This window comes from Marmota monax, unplaced genomic scaffold (assembly GCF_021218885.2).
Source record: "Marmota monax isolate L192 unplaced genomic scaffold, Marmota_monax_Labrador192_F-V1.1 WCK01_AAM20220418_F8-fsc00065, whole genome shotgun sequence".
Lineage (NCBI taxonomy): Eukaryota > Metazoa > Chordata > Mammalia > Rodentia > Sciuridae > Marmota > Marmota monax.
Genome location: NW_026694038.1, coordinates 929,947 through 955,659, shown reverse-complemented (window position 1 = coordinate 955,659; position 25,713 = coordinate 929,947). Strand labels below are relative to the sequence as shown.

The 25,713-nt window shown below is 33.0% G+C and overlaps 1 protein-coding gene across 3 annotated transcripts in view; it reads right to left on the bottom strand.

The window, feature by feature from the left end:
• Positions 1 to 25,713, bottom strand: part of Sema3a (semaphorin 3A) — a 445,988-nt gene that overhangs the window by 108,320 nt on the left and 311,955 nt on the right. For all 3 annotated transcript variants that reach the window (XM_046464206.2, XM_046464207.2, XM_058585486.1), the window contains one exon: positions 17,943 to 18,062. In XM_046464206.2, coding sequence (XP_046320162.1) covers positions 17,943 to 18,062 — 120 coding nt within the window. The remainder of the gene's footprint in view (positions 1 to 17,942; positions 18,063 to 25,713) is intronic.

Sequence of the window (25,713 nt, the reverse complement as noted above, 5' to 3'; positions counted from 1 at the left end):
AGAGAACCAGTATCAAATACTTCCCTTTAGTTAGGAAGAAAATCTTAAGATCTCAGTTCAGCATCATGTTCTATTTGGCATTCCACTTATAAGAGAAAATACACTTTGACATATGTTATACATGTTGATATTAATTATAACTGGTACACATTTTGTCATTTTTAAAATTAGTGAAGTCATCATTAAATGCAATTGTTTCAACAGGAGTAAGTTTTTCAACTTCACGGGTACAAATCTATAAAATTTGTCAATTTTTCATATTTTGACAAATGCCACATTGCAAATATTGTTTCACATATTTAAAAAGACAATGTTGAAATTATGGATTATAGTGCAATTGTAGGTTTCAAGATACCATTTAATAGTCTGTAGATTTCAATTGCTTGATGAAAATGATATATATATCTAAACCATATATAGCTATACTCTGATTTTAAATTGCATCAACAACTAATAAAAATGTACTTCCTCCCTTAAAGTAGTTATTATCCTTTCGTTTGGTAAATTCATTATAGGGTTCATTTTGCAAAGTTGAATTCTTCTTTTTTAATGATACAATTCAAAAGTGTGTGTGTGTGTATACATATGTATGTATACATTTGGCTTATATATGCATATATTTATACACATACACAAACAATTCATTGGTAACACAGAGTGTATTTACCTTGATTTGTTAACTGTAAATGAAGACTTTTGTGTAATCTAAATTTTAAAAAAGTTATGAAATGTGCTGGTGATGTAATATTCATTTTTGAATTTGAAATATTAAATACATATGTAGAAACTAAAGTAAGACATAATGAAAATTCATTCTTAGGAAAACATATTTGAAAAAAGCATTATTTATTAAACCATGAAAGAGTCAAAGTTAGTCTGTCTTTTATCAAACAGAAACTAGAAATTATTTTTAAGAAGATTTGAAAGTCTGAAGTTTGATGCCATCTATTCTCTGAATAACAAAATATTATGCAAGATTATTTTCATTTTTTTATGCTGCAGTAGAGGCATAAGTGCATGTGGCTCCTAGATTTGAAGTTTAGTTCGGAAATAAGATTGTAAGAACTTAAAAGGAAAACCATGGAATTCAGGGACTAAGTAAGTCAGTTTGAATATGTTATAGGAAAGATAAATGTTGTGTTTTTAATGAAAATATAAGAATTTAAAAATCAGAGAACTAATGCATGCTGAATCATGAAATACTCTCCTTTCTACTTCTAAAATGTATAACCTTCATTATTTTCTCCTTAAAGGTAGAAAGGGAAAACAATGTTTGCAGATGATTTGCCTAAATACCTGTGACAACAGCCTCCAACTTGGCAAGCATGTTGTTTCTTTAAGGAGGAAAGATTCAGCTCAAATGTGAAGACAAGAAAAGCTGCATTAACAATGCAAGATGGAATCAAAGCTTATACCTCTAAGTATAAGGAAGGAAAACAAGTTCAAGTGGGATGAAATGAATGTTTAAATTTTATCTCTTAAAACCAAAATATTTTTTAAAACTGAAGCTTTTAAAGTTGTAATAACTATACTGATATGGATGATCATATCATTTACTGAAATTAAAAATATTTTCAAGCATCTAAATTGTATAAGACACCATTCTGTAGAAAATGGCTTGGATTGGTAGAATACACCTTTACACGTAATATTTTATATTTCATATCTAACCTAAAAAGCAAACTTCAAACTAAAACAGCATATACCTTGTCAGCAAAAGACTGGGTTGGGAATGTGAGGGAGGAATTAGAATGAGAAATCTCAGTGTTGCAATTCAGAATCTGTTTAGCAGAGTGCTTTACTGGATTATACGCATTTTATTACAATATCCCTTTTAGGTAAAATGATATAATTAAATCTCAATCTAATACTGTGGTTAATCTAAAGTGGTTTCTTGAAACTCAGTCAGGCTTAGATAAAACTGCTTTACTTTCACTCCATTTGTTTAGGCAATGAATTCTTGCTTTTGTAAATATGAATATCCAGATAAAGTAATGACTTATTAATAAGCAGTGAATGAAGAGCTTAAACAGAGGCATTTTGATTGTGTTTGTTTTTCCAACTTACTAAGCTCTATAGAATTCTAAGTTGCTTTATTTAGAATGTAAAGCAATGAGTTTTGAACAAATAGAATTCTTTGATATTAGAGCATCTTTTTCTAATGGACACACAGGTTGTATTTTTTTTTTTCATTAATCTGTACATTTTCCCATTACTCTGCTATGATTCTAAACTCTAGTTAACTCATGATCTGGTCTCTGAGAGTGTTAGTGAATTAATGTTTTCCACATGCCAAATACATGTTGTTCATATACAGACCCCCCCAAAAAAAATGGTGGAGGTGGGTTGGGGTTGTGGGTGGCATTTAAAGAGAGTCAAGGGAAACTTGCTTCCTTTCAAATTGAAATACCTGATTGTTAAGTGGCTTGTGTCATCTCTTGCCAATTGGAATGCTGATGAGGGGAAGATAAAAGGCAATTCTTTGACCAAAATAAAAATTTCCTTTATCCTCAGAGAGCTTTAATTTGAAACTCAAACAATGGAGCACAGTTTCTTGAAAGCTACCTTTAGTTATTATCTATTGAATATCAGTATGTATGTCCACTACCTTTGCCTTCTGCTGGCCTCCTTTGCCCTCTCACCTTACAACGCCCACTTTCTTAAGCTTCAAAAAATTTGCTGCTGAACATCACATCATTTTTGTAATTTATTGCTTCCTATGTGTTAGTTTTCAGGAATAAAATGTACATTTTATTGTAAACATGCTGAATTTTCTTCATTGTGGTAAATGAGGGAGAAGACTCCCAAAATCTTTGTGTCCTACCTTATTCAGAATATTGAAATCTAAGAAGAAAGAGCCTTCTTATTTGAAAAAAAAAAAAAAAACAGAAAAATAATTAAGAGATGTAATTATTATGTGATAAAGTCCATTGTTAGCCATGTTGATTTTACCAAAATGGATTTTGATATATGTTCCTCCTTCCCTCCCTTCTTCCCCCTTTTCTCTCTTTCCTATTTAAAATTATGGGTGTGTATATTCTCCATTTATTTCCTGCCTTGCTACATAAGGACTTTAACAGCAAAATAATTTTCAATTGCACATTCGTGTAAATGTTACTATGAAAAGAGTCATGTAAATGTTACTATGAAAAGAGTCTATTTAGGTTGTATGCATATGAGAGATAATGCAGTTATGTTAACCAAAGCATAAAAATATTAACATTTATCATAATTATTTGTTAATAATCATAAATTATTCATGACTTAAAAGTCATGATATATGTCAAATATGGAAAATTACTTGTATTATAATATAGAGATCTCATATTTTCTTTTTTTTTAGAAAGACCTGCTAGTGTTTACCTAAGAGTTCAAACTAGATAGGATTTTATTTCATGTCTCATTTCAATTTTCACTTTGTGGAGAAAAAAAACATCTAAGAGGAATAAGCTCTTGAGAAATGAAGAAATGATTTTCAATAGTTCAGGGAGTTTATGCAATGTGAATCCTATCACAAATATCCCTCCTATTTCAGACATAGTCTCTAAATTTTATTACAGCACTTAGCAGAATATGTGTATTTATTGTTGACCTCCACATTTGTGTTGCTATTAAAGTATGTATAATAATTGCTTTATTATACAATAAAAAAGAAGTCAAAGAAACTTGCTCTGAGGAAGTAATGCATAAGTCAAGATCATGCATTTATTAAAGCAAACACGTAGGATAGATATGCCCAGCTAACAGAAATAATAAGTACAAGGACCTACAAGGATAGAGACTGGGAATGCCAAGGAACCTAAAGAAAAGAAAGAGCTCCCAGTTGTTAGGAGAGGAAAGTGAGTGGTCCATACAAGGATGCAGAGGGAGGAGGGGCCAAGACAAAAAGGCAGATTTCTTTAATTACTAGGATGAAAAGGAGGCAAGGGAATGCTTTAGACAAGGTAATAGTGTACCCTTTGTTTTTTTAGATGATTGCTCTGGCTTTGGTGTGGAGACCTGACTAGATAGGGCAAGTGGAAGCAGGGAGGAATTAAGGAGTGGAGGGAGTATTTTTTCATCAAGTGAAACCATATGTTTTTGTGACCTTTAAGCCTCTGGTCTGGTACTCAGCAGAAGACTCCACTTAGTCTATTATATGCAGGCACCACCTCAGAGGCAAATGTCTCTCTTTTATATTTCCCAAGTATTTTCTCACTACATCTGAGATCATGAATTCTTGCTATTTCTTGCCCATGTTGCACTGTCTTTGACCTTAAACATGGCTTGCTTTCCTGAACTTAAATAGCTTTCTTTTCATCTTACTATTATTTTTAAAGAAATTATGGCCAATTCAAGGTTAAGTCTCTAATGTCATTAATTTACCCATTGGAATTCCAAAACATCATGCATATAATGATGGTCTTGTGCCCATGAAAAATGCCACATGCACACAAGCATGTCATCCACCAGACAGAAGACTGGGAGCTGCTGCTCTTACATTCAGAATCCTAGAAAGTATTAAATTACATGAGAATGGAATCTATTCTTTAACAGTACAATATGACATCAATTCTAAAAAATAAAAACCCACCATCGGCAACAACACACTTTAGGATACCAAAATTCACAAACTTGAAATTACTATCAAATTCACAAAGTATCCATGCAATATTTTTGCATTGAGTATTTGTAATAGTTGAAAATATATCTGTATATAATATATATATATATATATATACAGATATATATATATATATATTTGTGTATAATGCACTATATAATAGAATACATATATGTATATAATATAATCCCAATGAATACATTTGTAGAAAACCCACTAATAGTTTTTAAGTACTTTAAATATAGATCAAACTGCTTTTATTTTAATTTCTTCTTCCTAAGTCAAACATTATGTCTTTGGACTATTGTGATAAGTGATGATGAATAATTTTGTATCTGCATTTTATCTTTTTATTTTTCTTTTTTCATGCTCTATGTCAACACTCAGCTAGTCTCCACCTTGTTCATTAAACATTTTTACTAACAGATGTTGTTTTATTTTTCTCCTTTTTCCTCTTTTATGTTATCCATGGGAGATCAAAGCATTTAGTCATTCCTGTCCATTGTATGCAGAAGTGTGGGAGTGAAATGTTGCATGATTCTTGTGTTTGGGTTGCTTCTCTAATGTTTTCAAATATTTTCTTTAATAATATTTTATACACGCTGACTGCTTTAACAAATACAAATCATCTTAAATCCAGCTACTTTTATGAGAATAAAAGGTATTAAAACAAATTTTATCTACTTTGTAGAGGCAGTCAACTTATTTCCAATAACTAAATGTTATTGTTGTGAAATAATCATGAAAACTTTCCTCTGAAATTACATGATATGGCTTATAATCACAAAATATATGCCCAGAGAAATAAAGGTTTAAAAAAAACCTGTATTTTAACAATAATTATCTAATGTTACTCACAGAAATATATTTTATTTAAAAAAAACATAAGCAGCTTGAAGCATATAGGTAATTCTGGCTTTCCTTTTCTTTTATGCATTCGGCAGTGAGAGCAAAGCAGTGAACTATAATAAAAAGAGCACTGAGTTAGCTGTTGAGAGAACTTAAATCCAATTTTGCCACTAAGCACCCATGGATTTCAGAACACTAGTTAATCAAATTGAGTTTAAAATTTCTTTATTCTAATGTGAAAAATAGGAATTAGAGGAACTGTAGGGTAGCTATTTGCTATAGGATCTTTTAAAATATGTTTTTAAGCAAGAATTTCATGGAGGTTGTAGACACCATTTATCACTGGACATATATTTTTTTTAAAGGAAGATATCAGATATTGCTGAACTTTATTTTCAATATAGTAATGAACTTAAAACATTGGGACTATTTAAAATTTTTCCACTTTTCATATTAAAAATTTCCAGATAAATGTATATTTTTAACACAAGTATCATGCTTTTCATTTTGCCTTGAGATTATTAAAAATTTCAGATCTTGATAGAAAGTAGAACAGAAACTGGGATGAAATTTGTTATAATTTATGTGGCAAAACATCATTTAATGTTATCTTTTTACCATCTGAAATTGGTTTTTCAATCAAGAGGTTGGAAAACAAAAATTGTGCCTGATAAAATTTATAAACAAGGTTCTTCAGCTCACAACTAGTTTGCTGGATGTTCGTAAGTTAAAAATGGCAATATTTTGCTCACTACCCATATAACATTTCCTATTCCTCTGTCTGGTCAGGCTTTATATCTTTCCGGAAAAGAAAAGAGCTTTACATATGCCTAAGATACTGTGAAATTTTAGCATTAATTTAAAAATGTTTCCATATTACTCTTAGTGAAACTGTGACATGGTGACAAGGTGGTAACTAACATCGCTATCTAGCATAACATTATTCAAAGAATGAGTATTTCTTCTTCAAATCTACATTTGTCCCCAAGATTTAGGCCAACAGAGGGCAAGTAAATGTGGAACACTAAATATTCATCCTTTCCAGGTTAAGCAATTTAAATATGAGGTAAGCTAGCTACTAAATGCCAACAAAATATAAATCAAGAGAAGAAAAAATTGCCAAGGTAAAAGCACTGGAAAGGAGCTTGAACCCTGGCATGTATACAAAACCCCATCTGCATCATTCAGACTTTTAGCCTTTGTATAAAGCTTTGTGATAATCTCAAGTGAGGTAACTGGCTGCAATAGAAGGTAGCCTGTACTTCTTTATCAGTAACCTATCTTCTTAAGTGTGCATGCTTAGTGTGCATCAGATAAGTATTTTTTTAGCAAGAGACAAATACTAAGGGATGAAAATGTTGAGGAGACCAATTTAATGCCATTTCAGTGGCAGCAAAAGTCACACAATGAGTCAATGGCAGACCTGTGAATTGATTTTAGATCCCATTAGACTTCCATTTTAGCCACTCAGCAATTCCTGAGATTACTTTCAGTGACCAAAGATGCACAATTGAATTAGAATGGCAGACTGGAAAATAAAAATGAAAAGTAGTCATTATATATGGTTTGATTTCTGACAATTTGAAATGGTGTTATTGGCTGCCTGTAAATGTTCAAATTACAAAGCTATGCTCAGGTAGTAGTACCAAATTTTCTATTACTTATTTGAAAGGATGTTAAATGACCAATATATAATAGCAAAATATATAAAGATGAAGGTGTATGGTATTCAACATTTTAGACAATGATCAAAGGATCATCCTTTACAGAAGTATATATTTCTCCAAATACACTTGTCCTACCTGGAATTTTTAAAGATCTATAAATTTGAAATTAAGTGAAATGTAGCTTTGTTTTCCAAACATGGTAATATTTCAACATCTTTTTCAGTAGAAAAGCTAGATAAATTCATTTACGTTGAGTACCATGGAATAATGAATATGTCCATTATTATGTAATAATACAGATGCCATATGAAATTCAGTATTTTCTGTTTTTAAAACAATCTAGAATTTACTAATTTATGGCAATTTTCCTAGCATATACTGTTGCAAAGGTTTTTCTGTCATTGAAATATGACATGATCAAAATATTAGAAGAAAAATAAATGCATTATTGTTAAACTTACTTTGAACAAGTGTTGGAAAATCTTTTTTTTTATATTTTAAGGGCTCTATTTTAAGTATACTTTTATTAATGCTACAAATCCTATTTTTTACCTCTTTGGTAGAAAAATAATTACAATTCACTTTATAAAGTGTATTACCATTCTATCAAGTGTCTGAGTGGAAGTTAAGGGTAGATTAACTGGGTTTTTGGTTATCTTTGCTCAATCTCCAGGTTATCTATGAAAAGAACTAGTAGTAACAGATGTGGCTGTTTCTGTGGGATATCTTAGCACTTGTTTTATTGAAACAGCATTTACTGGTTATATTATTATCATAATCTTTTAAAGGACTCCGTTGTCATCGGCATTGGATTTTACCAAGTTGACATGTACTATCACATTTTCAGCACAAAGAATTAAATGCTATTTTCAAGAAGGTCCTTGATTATGCAAGTTTTGATGAATTTAACTTAAAATTCAATGTTTTCAGATTGTTTAGACTTGAATATTAATAAACACATGGTACAACATAATCCCAGTTGGGTATAATATTTTTGTCATTAGAAAGACCATATGTTATGATGGTGATGAGAACAGATTTACTAGCTATGTATTGATAGGTAACTTCTTGAACCTTTCAGAACCTTCATTTATACAAATGAAGAGTGAAGATAATATTTAGATCACAGAGCTGTGATAAAGAAATTATGTAATGTTGAGAAAGTCATCAAATATGCCAACAATGATAGCCACGATTACTAACAAACATAATAACCACTATGATAAGAAGTAGTCATAGCAAAAAAGCAATTGGACAGAACAACTAGGGATAAGCTATAAATATCATTTTCATGAAATTTAATATAATTAATAGAAGCTGAAATGTAGTAAAGCATTACAAATAGCATAGCTTTGTGGTTTTTGACAATAAAATTACTATTTGTAAACAGTGTATATTAAATTTTATTCTTTTCTGTTTAGTTTTTCTTGTGTGAAGGATTTTTAATAAAAGTGCTTTTGAATTGCTTTCTCATCTGACTTATACAAAGTATCTTTCTCTGAATTTATAAGTTTGAAGAAACTGCCTTTTGTGCTATAGTATGGGTAAGAAATTCACATAACTTTATACATAATAACTTAATGTTTATGTACAAAATAAATGCTGCTTGTTTGTAGGCTCAGGAGTAAAAATTTTGCTAGAGCCACAACGAACTACAAAACATGTTTGCCTAATTATCACAAAAGAATTGGAAGCCCATATTTTCCACTGGAAAGGTTAAACTGTTTCATTTGCTATAGTTCATTTAATAGTTATGAAATCTGAATGTGACTTTGATATCTTGTTGTTTTCTTTTTAAAAAAATTAGCATTTTATTCTGTATCTTTCACTCAATCTCAATCTAGGGTCTCATTGTGCCACTACCAAATTCAGCCACAGTCTCAAATTGGATATACCTAGATACTTATTCATTTTCTTCCCATATTTACACCAGAAGTATGTTTCAAAACTAATCATGGTAATAGTGGTAGTCTCTTGCTTAAAACTTACATAGCTGTTGACTAGCTTTCCTAACTCAACTTGTTCTCAACTTTGCACAGTCTCAGCTCTTTTGTAAAACATCATACTAAATGCACATTGGGTTATCTTCATTTGCTCATTTATTGTCAATGGAGTCAAATGCACCTTAGTTACTTAGACAATGCTATATCTTTATGACTTCTTACAAGTTCATTGTTTGCTTTCATGACAAGTTTACTAGATCCCCAAGGTTACTTTCTTCCTATAAGAAGCATAAGGACTTTAAGGAGATCTCATGAAGATATTTTCTTTGTCCTATTCACTGCTCCCATATCTTACTTATCTTCCACATCCATCAATTCTTCATCCATTTTTCTAAACCCAGTTGAATGGGACAGATGTTATTCCCTTCATCAAGTGATCCTTTACTATTTACTCATCACCTTGTTCATACTGGGTAGGTGAGTTGGATGCAGTGGTACAAGCCTGTAATCCCAGTGGCTCAGGAGGCTGAGGTGGGAGGACTGCAAGTTCAAGGCCAGCCTCAGCATTTTAGTGAGCTCCTTTTCTCAAAATGAAAAATAAAAAAGAGTGGCAAAAACATCCTTGGGTTCAATTCCCAGTACCAAATAAATAAATAAATAAATAAACAAACAAAGTAAGTATGTGTTACGTATATCTGAGATGTAATACAGGAAAAAATGCTTGACTTAATCTCCTAAATCAGAATTCATCTTTTTTTTTTTTTTTTCTCTCCTACTGCAGGCTGTTGGTATTGCCTTTGAAGATGCAGGTTCTGGACTTGGACATTAACCATTGAATACAATGATTACCTCAGGTTCATTTCAGAGGACTCTGGAAACCTTAGTTTTCTTATTAGTAAAATGAAATGCCTCATCAGATTTTATGACAATTCAGTGAAATAGTGCATTCAAAGCAGATACTACAGGACATACATTAATTGTCCAAGAAATACTACTTGTTAGAAGCATAATTCTTATGATTGCCGATGCTTGAAGTTAAATTTTTTCGTGCTATGTGAGCTCTTTAAGGGAAGACATTTGTGTTTGTATTCCTCATCATTAATCTTAGGATTTTGCTTAGAAAAATTGCCTCTGTTTTTATTAAAGACGATTTTATTTTTTGAATCATTTACTTGAATACAATTGCTTCCAAGGTAACTTGGATGCTGGTTATAACACTTGAGCATAATTGTAGCTTCAAATTTGAAGAAACCTAGATAAACATGTTATTTCTCATTACTCTGTCAAATGTATTTAATAAATAAAAATCTATCCCAGAAGGTCTGCTTTGCTCGTTATGTCCTTCCTTTTTACCTCACTGCTATTCTCATCGCCACATGCTGATTTTCCTCCCCAGTCTCTGCTATTTCTTCTTCCCCAGCTCTCCAGCTGTCCAAGCTGGCTCACAGTGCAAGACTAAGCTTTAGTCTCACCTCCCCTTCAAGGTTATAACTGACTAATCTGACTGCTCTTCCATGGTACTCCATGATCTCTTTTTTTGTCTCTATATTCCTTTTGCATTTATAGTCAATGCAGTCAAATGCACCTTAGTTACTCAGACAAAGCTATATCTTTATGACTTCTTACAAGTTCATGTGTTTGCTTTCATGACAAGGTTATTAATTAGATCCACGAGGTTAGTTCCTTCCTTTGCATAAGGGCTTTAAGGAGATCTCATGAAGAAAAAGCTATTTGATACAAAGTTATGACACCAAACTCACCTTTTCAATATTCTAGACAAATAATAATTTCTTCCCTTTTCCCTTGGAAATAAGGGCCCTTTTCACACATTTGTACACTGGGGAATGGCAACTGAAAGCATGCAGTTTGGAACTTTGACCATAAAATTCTCTGAAAAATTATTACCATTTTAAAAATCACTGTGCAATTGTAGAATATGGTTTTCTCTCCTCACCCTCTTGAAGTTCAAATGTGCAATATATTGGACTACACATCTGTTATTTTTAACTTCTAGAGCTCATTAAGTTTTTGAGGCAATGATATTTTAATATCGGGGTAAAACTAAAAGATATTAAATTTCTTACACAAATGCTAAGGTCGACATGATGACTGCCAATCATTCTGCACTGTAGCCTTCATTTACCTTCTTAGACCAGAATTTTCTATAAAGTAGCCACTAGACACATGAGGCTATTGAGCTCTTGCAATTACTAGTCTGAACTAAATTGAGCTATAAGTAAACAATATATACTGAATTTCTAAAGAAGTACAAGCCAATGTAAATGTTATTAACAGCATATTGAAATGATATTTTGAATATATTAAATTAAGTAAAATATATATTAAAATTAATTTCATCTGCTCTTGTATTAGAAAAATAAAAATTATATAAATCTCTTGCATTATATTACTATTAGATAGAAGAGTTCCAGAAAACCCTAATGTACAATATGGAGTAAGCAACATAAAGTGAAGAACCTTCAAACAAGGGTGCTAGTCCAAGCCCGAGCCCTAATAAACTATGTGACTTTGTGTTAGTGAAGTCAACTCAAACTTAATTAGAGATGCTAACACATGGTAAGAGTATCGTTGCATGACGATGAAGGTTAACTTCTTCTCTATTTGTCTATCCTGAAAGAGTTTGTTAGGATGCTTGGTAGCCTTTACCTTTACATTTCTCCATAAAATTTACTCTAGAAAGAATAAACCAGGGTAGGGTAATACTTCCATCATGAAATATATGTTCTATTTATTTTTGCAACTCCCTAGTTAACTGGCTCTAGCTTTGGAAGACAGTGATAGATGTACTGTAAATGGATGAGACATTTCTAGAGAAAAAGCAGTGTTAAAATCATGCAGACCACATGTGCCCAGTCTGAAGCAGCTGAGAACCATGAGGACTCATGGACAGAGGCTATTAAACTAGGGCAAAGGCAATGTCCTCTGTGAGGAACGTAAGGAAAGAGTTTACACTATCTTAAAAACCACAGCTAAGTGACTTCCTGGTGTGTTGTCAGGGTAACCTTACTTTGTATATTTTCTAGTAGAAATTTGGTAGAATTACAAAGCTAAGTTATGCTCTTCGTGCTTAAAATTAAGTACCAACAAAATTAGAAAACAAATGCTATTAAAATTAGCTATAGAGCACCATGTGACAAAGATGTTGCTGTGTATCCTGAAAAGTAAACATGTATTTGCAATGTCAACATGGTTCTCCTGCCCAGAAACTTGTCAGAGGAACTGTCAGTTCTATCCTTACCTGTGACCTGGGATAATTTAATTCTTTCACTTTTTCTCTCTTTCAACTACAGCAAAATCTCCTTCATAAGTTACACTCTATTTTTCCAATTAACTACTAGAATTCTGAACTCTAAATATTGTCAGTAAGATTACAAATATTGTCAATAAGACAAAAATTTTAAATAAGTGTGTGAGGGATATTGGTTTGGAGTTCTTGTCTGTCTGTCTATCTATCTATCTATCTATCTATCTATCTATCTATCTATCTATCTATTTTTACCACTTTTGAATTCCTTTTTTTTAAATCTAGTCTTGTTTCTAATCATAACTTAGACCCCCTTACTTCTTAACTTGATAACTAGTTTTGTTAATTTTTAAGAAATAGTCTTATTGACAATATTTAGAGTTCAGAATTCTAAGTTAATTGGAAAAAATGTTGAGGAAGTTCTCTTTGAATTCATGATCTGTGGAGCTTTGTCTCAAACACAAACAGCAGGTCATTTAAAAATATAACTTGAAATATAAATGATAGCATTGTTTACTACACATAGAAACTTACGCAGGTCAGTCTTCTATCATGATTCAAGTATTCAACTGATTAGGAAAGAAAAACCTAAACATCACAGAACAGTTGGCCTTTACTACATTTGTGAAATTTAATGCACTGCACTAAGTTTCACTAGTGCAAATGAGGGATACCTTGCCTCTGGTGGAGATGATGAACAGCTAAGAAGGAATTGCCTAGGACTACTGATTTTTGTCCCCCAGGTTAGCTTGCTACAAAGAAAATACAGAAGACAGTATATGTTGTAAAGGTACCCAAAAGAAAGTTGTAAAGTTGTAAAGGTACCCCAAAGCAATTCCTCATTATTTTACAAACATATTTGAATTTTTCTATGTTAATATCTCTTCTTGGAAATAAATTTCTGCACCACTCAACTGAATAACATAATAAATTGAGAGAGGCAATTTTCCAGAAGGGGTTAGACTATGTGCATCAGTTAGTTGATAGAACACTCCCTAATACTTAAATAGTATTCTGGCCTAAGGGATTGTTACTAAGAACATTTGATTCAAAGTTTCACATAAGAACAAATTCCTATTTTTGGTAGAAAGGAAAAACCAGACAAACTATTTCAGTTTATATATAGATATATTGGTTGTCATTGTGGAAATGACCTTAGAGATAGCCATTAAGCCTCATTGCGTTTCTTAATGTCCCTTTGGTTCTGACATAAATTGAGATCATGACATTATGAGAGTATTTATAGAGTTAATACTTTCCAGCTCTCATCTGGGTCCATCTTTCTTTAGATTTCCTGCCAGTACATAGACGAGGCCCATTTGGAATTTGAGAAAACATCCAGAGACTTCTTCGAAAAGCTATACTCTTCTTAAATTCATGCTTTTTTTATGAACAGATGTAAATTTGAAGGGAAATACCATATACTATAAGCCATTTGGGAATAGTCTGCCTCTTAAGGATGACTTACAATTTTCATTTGAATGGCATAGATGCTGAGAGCTGAAGCTCAAAACTCATCTGTGCTCTAGTTCTGAATTATTCCTTCCGTGAACTCTGTATGCATTTTATGATAAACACACACATGTGTACGAAGTATGTGACCTCATTGACAGTTATCTGCAATGTCAAGTGCTATTGGCAGATACCCAAGAATTGATTGACACATATCTTACAGAACTGGAGTTAATTAATATGTCTACCAACTCCCAAATGTACCACAGGAAACAGAAAATCTGTTTAATACAGCAATCAATGACATACTGCGTGTGGTCAAAAGGCATTCACTATACAAGACAAGATTTTGGAATACACTTTAAGAATGTATGTATTGTTACTAACATGCTACAAATAGTAAAATAGAACTACTTTTACAGCTAGAAGACTAAACTTGGAGGTATTTTGTAATTGTTTATCATTAAAACACAAATGTTAATTTCTCCTATAAGATCCAAAGCTATTAAATGATGCCGGGAATCTTGATTTGTTTCAAAAAGATGTCTTTCCTATGTAGCATTCTGCCATTCAGAATGTTAAGTCTATAGTGTTATTTTCTAACAAAGAGGTTTCAGCTAGCTTGGGAACTCAGTGTAAGACAGTGTTAGAAAAGAAACTGCAAAGAAAACAATTGAATGTTAAAATGTTGATGAAAGTCTTGATAAAATCAAAAACCAAAATGTCTTTTTCTCCTAAAATTGTTTGAATTATATAAAGACTGGACCAAATTTTAAAAAGGAAATCGTATTTCATTATTTCATATGGCATGGGGCAGGTATCAGCAGAGTACCCATTCAGTTTTTAAACTAGAATTTAGAAGACATGTCCTTTTTTTTTTTCTGAAAACTCCCTCTTGTAAATAAGAGTTAGGATATTCAAACTTCATGAGCTTTTACAAACTCTCTTCTAAGAATCTCAGCCTTGCTCCTGTTAGCTATTTTATTTCTTACTTTTGCAAGCTTTCCATTACTGTCATTCTTTTTCTAACAGGGTAATATATATATTGTATCCTTTTCTCAACTTCAAAAACAACATAATTGTTTAAAGTCAAGGGTAGTATTTTAAGTACTTGTGTAGATCAATTTAAAGCAGATTGTCTCATAAGGCAGTTTAAGCATTGAAAATTGAATTTGATGTAGTCTAGACAAGATATCTTGATAATATCTTTTCCAGAATTTCCTAGATTGCCTGTCTAGACTGCTCCAAATTCCCCAGGTAATTGCATAATCATCTTCCTACTGACCTCCTAAGCAGTCTGGAACAGTATTTCCCATTTTATTGTATTCATGCAAATCAGAATCACTGTGCTTCTGAAGGGGGATCTTTCTCAAAGGCTCTGGGTTTTAGAGTTTTGAGAAAATACTTGAACCCCAATCTCCCATCTCAGAGGAGCTCATATATAAGCTTTGTTTACTTATTGTTTTCAAGGGAGGAGATCCCAGGCAAATGGCCTGTACCTCTTCATTCACCCACTGGCCCACACCCATAAGACAGCAATGGGCAGTTGAGGAGTTGAAAAGGAAATAGGCTCTCAATGCCATCAAATTGCAAATTCCGAAAAACAAACATTATGGGAAAAATGATAAAAATGCTGTGACATTTTATTGTAAATTATCATTGAGACTGTGTAAGCCTCAAAATTTAAAAAGGGGGAAATTAAGACAAGTACAGAATCACCCAGCCACAGGGGGAGCATGGTACCATAAATTACAACCTCAGATAAAGTGAGGGATATTTAAGAGGTAAGATGACAATTATTATCAAGAAAAGCAGCAATAGCTTTCAGCCTGAGATGTAAATTTATATTTTCTAATATTCATTGCCCTTTTTCCACAGCCTCTACCTATTGAACAATGTTTAACTTTCACAGCGAGTATGGGGACCATTTTGCATGACAGCTTTCTAGATGAGAAACATAGATGCGATGAAAAGAAACATCTTGCTGCAGATCAAGCAGTTAGTACTGAATTCAGGATGCACAAAAGCCCTGCAGTCTGAGGCCAAAGGACAGGCTTTCAACAATAAGGGGATTAGAGTTTCTGCAGCAGAAAACATCAAGGAGTCACACCCTGCTAGGAGGGTCAGAAGGCAGTTAGAGGCAATAAGCCAATCTCTCATTTAGAAGACATGGATACTAAGGATCCAAAAGGTTTTGTTTAGTTTATTTTGCATATTGTGAGCCAGAGTTTTGCAGAGATTAAATGATTTCTTCAGTGCTCCATAGCTAGTAGCCTGATGTGACACCAGGATCCAAGTCTTTCCCAATAATCTGTACAAGGAGCTTAAGAGTTCCTGATTCCATTGCCAATCAGGTAATCATGTCCTTCACAATTTTTTGACAGGTGTTAAAAATAAATAAATAAAGAAATAAATGGAAGAAAAGAGCAATTTAATGTGAACAGGGTTCTATAGAGCTATCACCACAATACAGAAAAATGGGACAATCACCCTGGGCCCAAGTTTTAGGACACCTGAATGATTATTAGGAAATAGCTTAGAAGGTAGCAAAGAGAGCCTTATTTAATCAGAAGGTATAAAAAAATTAAGTATATAATGTCTCTAGGGCCACATTCCTGAATGCATTGCTAATTTCATCAACATGAAACAAGCAAGTTAAATAGAACTTCCTTTCCTTAAAAATTACTCTTTATTTAAAATTTTTAGCTATGTCAGCAAGGACAATGAAGAAGAAGAGAGGAAGGATGCAGTGGGTGAAGAGGCTGACAGAGGGCCATGGCTTACACTGGTGAGTACTTGTGAAAGTGTCTTATTCTTCCCAGACTCATTGGAAAACATAAATATTCAATTGTGTTAGCCCAGAAAACACAATCTGTAAGGTGCCTTTGTATACAAAGAAAACACAATGCAAACTATCAATTTCTAATTTTTTGAAACTAAAGAGCACCTGAAGATAACTCAAGAAAATTTAGAGAGGAGATCCAGTGTGTAAGTTAAAATGACCTATAAATTAGATCTTAGATTTAGGATTCCAGAAATATTCTGTGAACAAATCCTTTATTGGTTGAGTTTTTCTGAATTCCAATTTGGAAGAAAATTCTGTCAAATACGATTATCTTACCACATGAACACATTTGTTCTTCTTAAGAATTAGTGCCAAAAATTATTAAAAGGTTTATTTTTTTTTATTTTTATTTTTTTTAAAATTCTTTCTTTTTTTTTTCTTGCCTGTGGTGGGGGTGGGGGCGGGGGTGTCACTGGGGATTTAACCCAGGAGTGCTCTACCACTGAGCTACAACTCCAGCCCCTTGTTTTCCCTCTCACATCTTTTATTTTTTATTTATTTATTTTTTTTAATTTTAATATTTATTTTTTAGTTATCGGCGGACACAACATCTTTGTTTGTATGTGGTGCTGAGGATCGAACCCGGGCCGCACGCATGCCAGGCGAGCGCGCTACCGCTTGAGCCACATCCCCAGCCCTAAAAGGTTTATAATTGAAAGCAATGGATAACCTCAATTCACAAACTGCTTTCAACATTTAGCAATGTTTTGTCAATTTTACTTTTTACTTATATTTACCTATGATTTCCTCAATAAATTTTTCCAAACATCTTTTAGAAGCAGTGGACAAAGAAACATTTTTTTTTTCTTTTTCATACCAAAATAATAAAGCAAAATATAAAAATATTTAGTTGAGCAAGAATACCAGTGTGAATAGTTTGGGCCAAACATGAGATCAGATCATTGTGCACATGTAAGGCATCATTTCTCAATCTCTGGACAGAAGAAAACAACTGGGTGGCAGACACTTCTGGCTGAGGATGGAAATGGAAGGGAGAGCTGGCAATATACAAAGGAAGGAGAAAGCAGTACATATTCAGCCTGCTGACATCTGCTGCACATGCAAAATGGATTGGACTCTGTAATCCAGGGTGAAAACAAATGCTTTCTTCCATCCTTCCTCCTTTTCCAGAGTTATTGTTGAGTGATGGTCTTGTTCTTTTTGTATTCACAGATTAAAATTAATAAAAGCCTCTGAATTTGAAGTAGGTACCACTGAATAGTGAACCAGAAGCTAATTAAGCTGAAGAAATGAGTGATGAAGCACTTAAATAGGAAAGGGTCACAGACTAACACCATTTTGTAAAAGCCAGTTTTACCTCAGGATGATGTCCAATTTCAATATAGGTGCAAATTGGATGAAAAGCCCCCGTTCCACAGGCATATAAGTGAGTCTGATTATAAGCCTTAAGGACCTTGATGAAATTAGCACATTCTTTCTGTAAGACAAAAGGAAAACCAGTGAGTTCTAGCAGTCAGCATGCCTGAGGTATCCTCCTGAGTGCTAGGCATGCTAGAACAGATTTTTTTTCTGCAGCCATTTTACAAACCCTTTTAGGGATTATTTATTATTCAGTTGTTTTGCTCATATTATTACATGCATTGAAATTATAGAATTTCTTTCTTTTTATGGGGACAAATATGACCTTCTATAAATATTTCATTAAAACTATTTATAATTTATTTATATTATAGTGGAATAGAAGTTTTAGATAACCAATAATCACGGGTGACTTTTCCAGAAGCAAGAACAGCAAATTATTTAAACAATCGATTACATAAATACAATGATGGTTAAAATTTCCTTGCAAAAAAAAATTAACTTTGAGTTTAATTTTAGAAAAAGAAAAAAAAAACAGATAAAATGGCCTATTAAATATGAAGTATATACACCATTAGTAATACATTTTAAAAGTTTTCAAATGAGTACTCATATGTTAAATAATTTAAAAAACTACATTGAAAAAAATCCTTTTTATTGATTATTGCTATACTTTGGATATGAGGTATACCCCCAAAGCCCCTATATGAATGAAGGAATATTCAGGGATGATTGATTAGAATATGAGTGCTGTAACCTGATCAGTCCATCCTAGTTTGAACTGGGTGGTAACTGGAGCAGATGAAGTGTGATTGGAGGAGGTGGGTCACTGAAGCATGCTCTGAAGGGTACATCTTGGACAGACCCCACCCCACTTCCTGGCCAGGTAAACTGAGCAGCTTCCCTTGGCTGCACCCTTCAGTCATTATGCTCCACCTCACCTCAGGTCCTGAGCAGTGGAACCAGCAGAGCATAGACTGAACCTTTGGAATTGTGAGCCAAAATAAATATTTCCTGTTCTAAGTTGTTCTTGTCAGATATTTTTGTCACAGTGATGAAATGCTGACTAATGCAATCACAAACTTTCTTAGTTTTGTCTATAAACATTTGAAATTAAGAAGGAAATATGTACTATAAAAGCAGATAAAATTCCAACAGACATAGCATTAACAAGGCTGGTGAGCATAATAAAACACTGGATCTGCCCTTGCGTTTCTAAGTGTGCCTCACCTCCAAAGTCATTCTGTATGACCTGTGACTATTCAAGTGCAAGCTCATAGGGCATTTGAACTTAGTTGGAGTTTATAAGAGAGGTGTTTAATAGTGTGAGTACATTTCCATGTGCCATCTGTATTCTGTATTTGAAGGTTATGATTTTGGTTTTACTTATTTTGGTCTCACAAAAGAAGGAGCAGACAGTGAAATTTGAACACAATGATGGACATTTAAATTCAAGGAATTGTGGTCTATTGCTGACTTTTCTATTAAGATATGATGCCCTTTGAATATATTCCTAGAGATGAATTAGGTTGACTCAAAGTAAAATATCAGAATTCCAAGTTATGACTCTTTGTATTTTCTTAATATGTGATGAGAAGGTTGGAGTTAACTAGAATAAATATATAACTTCTTCCACTGTTTGATAAATAAATTGATGAACCTTCCTTTTTTTTATGGTAAGGCATTACAACATACAACATTGTGCTCTGAAATCAGCTGATTTTGCAAGTTGTTCTGTAATAGGAAAAATTACCTCTCTTAAAGGGTTTCAGCATCTCCTTTATTCACTTTGAACAGGGTACTTCCTAGGTAAAACTGTGAAACAAATAAAACCTAACTTCTGCTACTCTTGGCAACAAACTCTTCATTCTATAACAGTTTTCCTCCTTCCCCCAAAAGGACAGGGCATGAATGCTTAGACAGAGGAAACAGCTTTTGGAAGGGAAAGATCTGATAAACTCATTTACAAATGAGGCATTCATGAGTCTTAACCAAAAGATGTATTTGTACTCTAAAATATTCAGTCATTTGCAAAGAAGCCATTTTCAGGCAGATTTTAATTTGAAAATGTGTAGGTGGCCACACATTCTGCTGTTACATATAGACAACCATTTCTTACTGTGGGCTCAATATTATAGTATTTAAGATGATAAATAATGAATTCCAGCACCATATGTTGAAACCAAGATATTGGCTATGTAGATGTTGGTAAGCAAATGCATCTTCTAATAAATAATAGTGGCAAACCCAGATGGATGTCTTGTTCATTTTAGAAAAAAAGAACAAAAAACAGGATTTCACTTCTATCATACCTGTAAACACATGTATGCAATTTTATTCACAAACCCAAATAATCAATGTCCATCAACAACCCCTAAGTGCCTCCTACAATTTTAAGAATAGATCTAAGTACTCTATAACAAAAAAGGGGAAATGTTCTTTGTGCAAATACTGGCCAACACAAAGGAAGGCTTATGCCACCTCTGCAACTGTTACAAATGATAATATCATAGATTTTATGGGCTTTCTATTTCTTATAGATGATATAGCTAATTAGCAAAAGATTATCTTTTCAAGGAAACTAGCAGATTATAATTAATATAACAAAAAATTCTCCCAGTTCTTGAGAGCCACAGAATTGGACCACACTGAATATCTGTTAAAAAAGAACCTCTACACTACGACAACTATTCTTCTGCAGAGCTGCTGGAATGAAATCAATCACGGGACTATAGCTGTGAAACCTGGCAAAGAGTTCTACAGAGAATGCTGATAACCACAGTCTATCTGTGTTACAAAGCAACTAGACCCACCCTGTTGGCCTAAGGCCTGGAGCAGTTTCCTGCATTTCCCAACAGACCTCTCCCATTAGCAGCAAGTTGTAAGGTTGCCATGCCTGGGGGCAACCTCAATAGTCATTTGAAAGTGAAGGTTGATGTGGCTAGAATGGGGAGAATTTTTGAGGGGGAGTTTGAGGGGAAAAGATGATTGAAAGGAAAAAAAGAAATGGAAGGAAATACTTTCAAAACTGGTTAAATATAGCCAAGAAAAGAATCATCAGCAACAGTGGAGGAGAAAAGTGAATTAAAAGAACTGGACAGAGAAGAACGGAAAAACTTGAAAGAGACATGTTAGTAAGGATTTGTTCTTAACAGAAAGTCTATATAAAAGAGTATCAATTCTGTCATTCATTTGCCTTCGCTCTTTGGTTTGTTGCTGCCAAGGTTTTTGAGTGTTCCAAAACAGGATATTCATTTTATTTGGAAGTGGCTTGGACATTCCTCTAAAAAAGAAGGAAGCGTGGCAGAAAAAGGAAACACACTTCACACATTTCTGCTCTGAGGAGACAGAAGAAGAGTGTTTTTGACCTTTTCTTGAACCATGACGTTTCTTAAAACGCAGAATGTAATGTACTTTTTGGCATTAAACTACTCCACTGCTTTGCTCAGCACCGGCGGATTTACAGCGTAATAAAGACAGTGTAATCAGTTCAAAATGAATCAATTTTTCAAGCCTTGATCCTTTTTGGAATTTAAGTTGATATACGCAGACAAGTTTAGCAACAAGTTGGCTTCCCGAGAGTCAGGCAACCAGATTGACCCCTTATTTTACTGAAATTTACTCCAGATCAACAGTATTAAAAGTATTAGGTTAGAAATAAAAGCAAAAGTGTTAAAACCAGTAAAATCCAAAGCCACACCTGAGGAGCAATGATTTATCATCTTCAGTGACAAGCCATTTACACTTATATTTAAAGGATTTCTAGTCTTTTCAGATCAAATGTATACAGGAATTATGCATGTAAATATTAGCTTGAAAAAAATAAATTTAAAGAAAATATCTATTCCCAGAAAAAGATATAAGAGCCAAATGCACAGTGATTCAAAAACAAACATTGTAGATATGTAGCACTGATTAGACTGTGTTACACAGACTTTTCCTGGACGGTTACAAAAATAAAGTCCATCCATCTGTCAAAACAACTGCTCCATGCATGAAAATTAAAACAGAACTGAGGTGTTTTTAACTAACTTCCGATAATTATGCTTTCTACAAAAGAATATAATTTACCTCCAATTCCAATTACCTCCTTGCATTCTCTTAAATTATGGATAGAACCGTGAAATTTTATTCTAAATAAGGAAGGGGGGGAAAAAGGGAAAGAATACTGTGAACATGAGCAATCTCTATTCAAATATATTCAGTTCATAATTAAATCAAACAACTTGCTCTGGTTCAAATATAAATCAGCCCCAAATGAATGGGTATAGAACTGTATTGCCTCGGGTCAGTGTGAATTCATCTAGAAAAAAAAAACAAAAAAACAAAGTTTCTATCCTACCAGTATTTTATGTAGAAATATTTTAATGTTAAATCTAGCAGCTGGGAAAGCAAAGGAAACCCTTTCTATCATGATGGGTGGAGACATTTCTGCATGAAAATCCATTAATAAGCTTAATTCCTGAAGTTAATCTGTTGACTCTCTTTTTCTCTGGTCAATTTATTTGGCAAGCTAGATGAATACTCTAGTCTTCCTGCCAAAGCAGTAATCCATGAGATTGTTCCTGTCACTCACTTTATCCATCCCTCTATTTAAGTCATTCCATCCTTATCTGACAATAATGTTTTGTCCTTTTTTCTCTTTACATTGTGCTGTTACAGCTGTGATCCGATTATCCATAATCTTGTCTTCTTAATACTTTAGCATTTACTAAAAATATTAGAGCTCTCTACTTCAAAGAGGGAGATCCAATAAAACCAACATAAAAACATGTTCTAATTATCATATTACCCATCATATTTTAAATCTATGACCTGGAATTTTTTAATATCCAGATTTTTTAAAACAGTGAATAGTTTGTTCTGTCCATTTTGGAGACATTTTTGCCTTTGCTATTTAAAAGGATGACTGCATAATCAAACCAATTGACCTTTTTATCTTAATGCTCTTTTTATTAACTTCAGAAATTAAAAAAAAATGCTCATTCAACTAAGACAACCAAGTTAGTGTTATATCATAGCTAATTATTGAAGTATGTAAGCATATTCGTATTGATTTAACTAAATCAATATTAAATCTATGGCAATTAAAAAATAAATTTGAAAGTGGCTTAAATGATATGATCAACAAAGGAAGACTCTCTGTAAAAGGTTCTAAAGTCACTAGAAATTTAAAATATGATGCTCATTTCAGTTTGGTGCTCAAATTTTATTTTATTTTCCCCTCTGGATTGGATATTTATTTTGAAGTTCTAGATATGCTGCTTAAGACTCTATAAACATTTTTCTTTCAAATTACTTGAAACTTTCAAATTTGGTCAAAAGACTTATACACATTGGCACTGTAGACATGATATTAGCAAAAGCTGACCAATGTCATTTTCTTCCAATATGTAAAGGAGCTCTGAACAATTTTACTTTGAGATTCCATGTGGACCAGAGTAGTTTATAATATTTATATGTAGATTTTTTTGTTGTACCATCAATGTAATTAGTCATCCCATGAGTGTCATTCATCGCTATGTGATTGTCATACATTATGCATACCTAGCATAAGTTTTCTTTATCTTATATTCTAATGAATGCAGACAACTATAAAAATATTATGTGGAATCTACCTAAATATGTTTTCTGTGATGCCAGGAAGTTTTCAAGTCATCACAATCCTTTCTCTGCTTTCAAAGTGATATTCTTGTGGTTTCCAATTTTAACAAGGTACTGAGTACTTAGTGCTCACACCTTAAAGCCAGAAAGTCATTGATTCAAGTGGGAAGTTACATGGAGAACATTAATTGTAGACAGGACAGTTTTGCATATTTAGTTCAAACATAATATGCCTTTATCATAACAGAATCCATTACCCAAATATGGGAGATGAACTGCATCTTTAATCACATAAGAGAAAGGAGGCTAAGAAATGAAGCCTAGATTTTTGAGGAAGGTTGATGTCACCTGTAACCACCTCCCTTCTTACCATCTGCATTGTTTAATACCAAAATTAAAAGTGGGTTTCCTTAATGTCCAAAGTACTAAAGGCATTATATAATAAATAATAAAAAGTGTTCTTATCACATATCTTTTCATAAATGGAAACATTATCCAGGTTTAGCACTTGTGCCATAGATATGGATATATCTGATTTACTCAAACATAAGCGCCTACAGGATATTTTACATGTTTACTCTTTCTTCTTTTTTTAAGAGCTTAAAGTTCTTGTGTTTTATAAAAATCTTAGAAAGTAAACCATTAAGAAAAAAAAAGAATTTTTACAATATAAAAACTGTGGAAATTAAGTCAAATGCCGATAGCTAATGAATTTTTAAAAGCACAGTTAAAAACACTGTTATGAGCTGAATCACTTCTTCTTAAAATTTATTCTTGGAAGTCCTAATGCCATGTACCCCAGAATGTGACTGTGTCTGGAGATAGGACCTTAAAAAAGTAACTAAGTTAAAACCAGCCTCTTAGGTAGGGTCGTCCTTATTCCAGTCTGCCTGGTGCTCTTAGAGGAGGAAACTCGCATACATAAAGAGAGCAGGCATGAGAGCACAGAGGGATGGCCACATGAAGAGCTTGGTGATCTGCAAGCCAAGGAGTGGAGCTTCAGAGGACACCAACCTTGCTGACACAGTGATCTCTTACTTCTAGCCTCTGTAACCATGACAAAATAAGTTTTTATTGTTGAAATTGCTCAGTCTGGATCTTTATTATGGCAACCTTAGAAAAATAGTGTGAATATCATCGAAAGAGTGGTTATTGAAGGACACAAGCTGCTTAGTTTATTGTTGCTTAAAATATCATTTTGTCCAAACAGAACATATATAGTGTCATGATTTTGTTGCCAATTTGCCAAGTTGTAGCCTTCTGCTTTGTATAGAATTAGACACTAAAGAGGAAATTTCACACATTTAATTTGTTCTGGCATATTTCGCCAAATATTCCTTCAAATACTATCTTTATATATTAATCTTCCTAAAGATAGATGCATACATACATACATGTGTATATGTGTGTATGCATATGAATATGTATATATGTGTTTGTATACACACACACACACACATATATATATATATATATATATATATATATATATATATATATATATATATAAACTAGTAGATATAATTTCTGAATGTAATTAAAATGTGGAACTTTGAAGACTTAAATTTCATTTGCATTTATTAGTATTGAGTGAAAATGTTAGTCAAGTATTTACATATGAAATAGATTCTCATCCTTTTGCAGCTTAATGGCAAGAAAGGGCTACAAGTTTCTTTTTTAGATCACCCAAGCTGAAGCAAAGGAGGTTGGAGGCTGGAAGTAGTAGATAACACCTACTAATTCTAGTTTGTCCTTGTTCTTCCCACTTCACATCTAGTTTTTCTTCCCTAATGCCAACTCTTGTTTCCTATAGTAGCTTCAAGCCCACCTGTATCAAATGAAATAGCCTTCATAGATTTCTTCACCACTTCTCACAATTGTACAAGGTCTAATCCTCATAATAAACAAGTTCTGGCCTTTGATCAAACCTTAACCAATGGATATATCTTGCTACAATAAAATACCTATTATAATATGTAGTGTAAGGGAATATGAACTTAGCCTATTTAAAACACACATACATATATACAGATATAGACTATATTTAATACCACATGTAACATATAGTATAGTGAAAGTGTATTCAGTATTTTTAGCACAGAATTTCAATAACAGTAATGAGAAGCTTTAAGAATATTCTGCTCTGAGCTGGGGGGGGAGGGCAT